The sequence below is a fragment of the Pyxicephalus adspersus genome, chromosome 11, assembly GCF_032062135.1.
Source record: "Pyxicephalus adspersus chromosome 11, UCB_Pads_2.0, whole genome shotgun sequence".
Lineage (NCBI taxonomy): Eukaryota > Metazoa > Chordata > Amphibia > Anura > Pyxicephalidae > Pyxicephalus > Pyxicephalus adspersus.
The window spans coordinates 60,575,869-60,577,453 of record NC_092868.1 but is presented as its reverse complement, the minus strand read 5'-3'; the positions used below and the strand labels follow the sequence as shown (position 1 = coordinate 60,577,453).

At 43.6% G+C, this 1,585-nt stretch overlaps 1 protein-coding gene across 1 annotated transcript in view; it reads left to right on the top strand.

The window, feature by feature from the left end:
• Positions 1-1,585, top strand: part of SNX19 (sorting nexin 19) — a 22,761-nt gene that overhangs the window by 15,026 nt on the left and 6,150 nt on the right. Inside the window, exon 7 of the mRNA XM_072425656.1 lies at positions 946-1,042. Within this exon, the coding sequence (XP_072281757.1) occupies positions 946-1,042 (97 nt within the window). The remainder of the gene's footprint in view (positions 1-945; positions 1,043-1,585) is intronic.

The window sequence follows — 1,585 nt, the reverse complement described above, 5'->3', positions numbered from 1 at the left end:
CTGCTCTCTCCCCTTGTGCAGGGTGACTGGTCTGTCTCCGCCCCCTCCTATAATACAGACTGGTCACTGCTGCTCTCTCCCCTTGTGCAGGGTAACTGGTCTGTCTCCGCCCCCTCCTATATTACAAATTGGTCTCTTCTCCGTTCTCCTGTAGGTTTCGGCCCCCTCCTGTATTTGATGAAACCGCTGGGTCCTTCTCACAGCTCTGCACAGGCTATGTCATTGGATCACTACTGCGTTTAAAATGTAATATCTAAGTTTGCAAAGTCATTTGGTGCACTGAAGTGGATCTATATCCTTTATAGTTATTGAGGAATATATTTAAATACAAACTTTCTTGCCTGGAGTTCAGCTTTAAGCAGCCCCTGCGGTAAGAGGATGTAATTATACTGAATATTCTCTACATTAAATACCTCTCATTGTCCATTATCTTCCCATTATTCACTGGAAATGAGAGCTCCCAGTAAAGTCCTTGATCTTCATACGTTACTTAAAACTAATAAAGAAAGGAAAAAATAATGTACGTGAAGAATTTAGAAAGTACATTTGTGTTCGGCGTATGGGATACGTGTGCCTGCAGTGCCCTCTGCTGGAGGGAGAGATTATTCACTGATGCTGCTCTGTGCAGAAATGGATGAATCTCTCCTGCACCGAGCAGCTGATGGCGTACATATTCCTGGCACCTCACATTGCAGAGTTATCTATTGGGGTCTTTAGTATCATATAGCTGTGTACCAGTAAGAATGCCACATGTATGTACCTATGTATTGCAGATATTTAGGGAATGGGAAGATCTTTAATCCAACGCTTCATCTCCTATAGACATCAACTGAGCTCACCAGCAGAGGCTCTACAACTTTACCCAATGTTTGCCTGATGTCTGCTCAGGGATGTTGGGTGTTATTGTTATCCGGAGAGTCGCAGTAACAATCTCTCTGTTTCCAGGTCTCGTCTGAGATTCCCATCCAGTAAAATCGCTCCAGTCCTAAATTCATGTGACGTCCAGGACAGGATTCTGTATTCCGTCCGAGAGGGCAGTACGGTGAGGCCACATAAGAAATACATTCAGAAAGTTTCATTTTCTCTGATTTCCTTCCAGGAGAGAATTTATTTACATTGTTTTATCTGTATGTAAAGCAGCTCCAGGTCATTTCTCTGATGATTTCCCTAAATACTCTGCAAGGTAAAAATAGATTTCTAAGAGTATTTTATAAAGACTTTCCAACCAATTATGTCAAAAACTTTCCTGAGAAATATTTTAGTTAAGGGAAGATTGGCCAAAATATTAAAAACCCCCACATTGCCTAATATTGTGCAGGTTCCCCTTGTACCCATCACAGAATGAACTCCTGATTGTGCCCTGTGGTATCCGGCACCAAGATGTTAGCAGCAGATCCTCTCTGGAAGGTTCTTTCACACTTCCTGTCTCCCCTCAAACAAATCACCTACTAAGAGTGTTTGGGGAGGGGGCCCAGATATTGTAAAAGAACCTTCCATTTTAGTGACCCTGCCAGCCAGCCTTCCTCCCATAGTGCACCCTGCCGCCTCCATTGTATTGCCTTCCTCCCATAGTGCACCCTGCCAC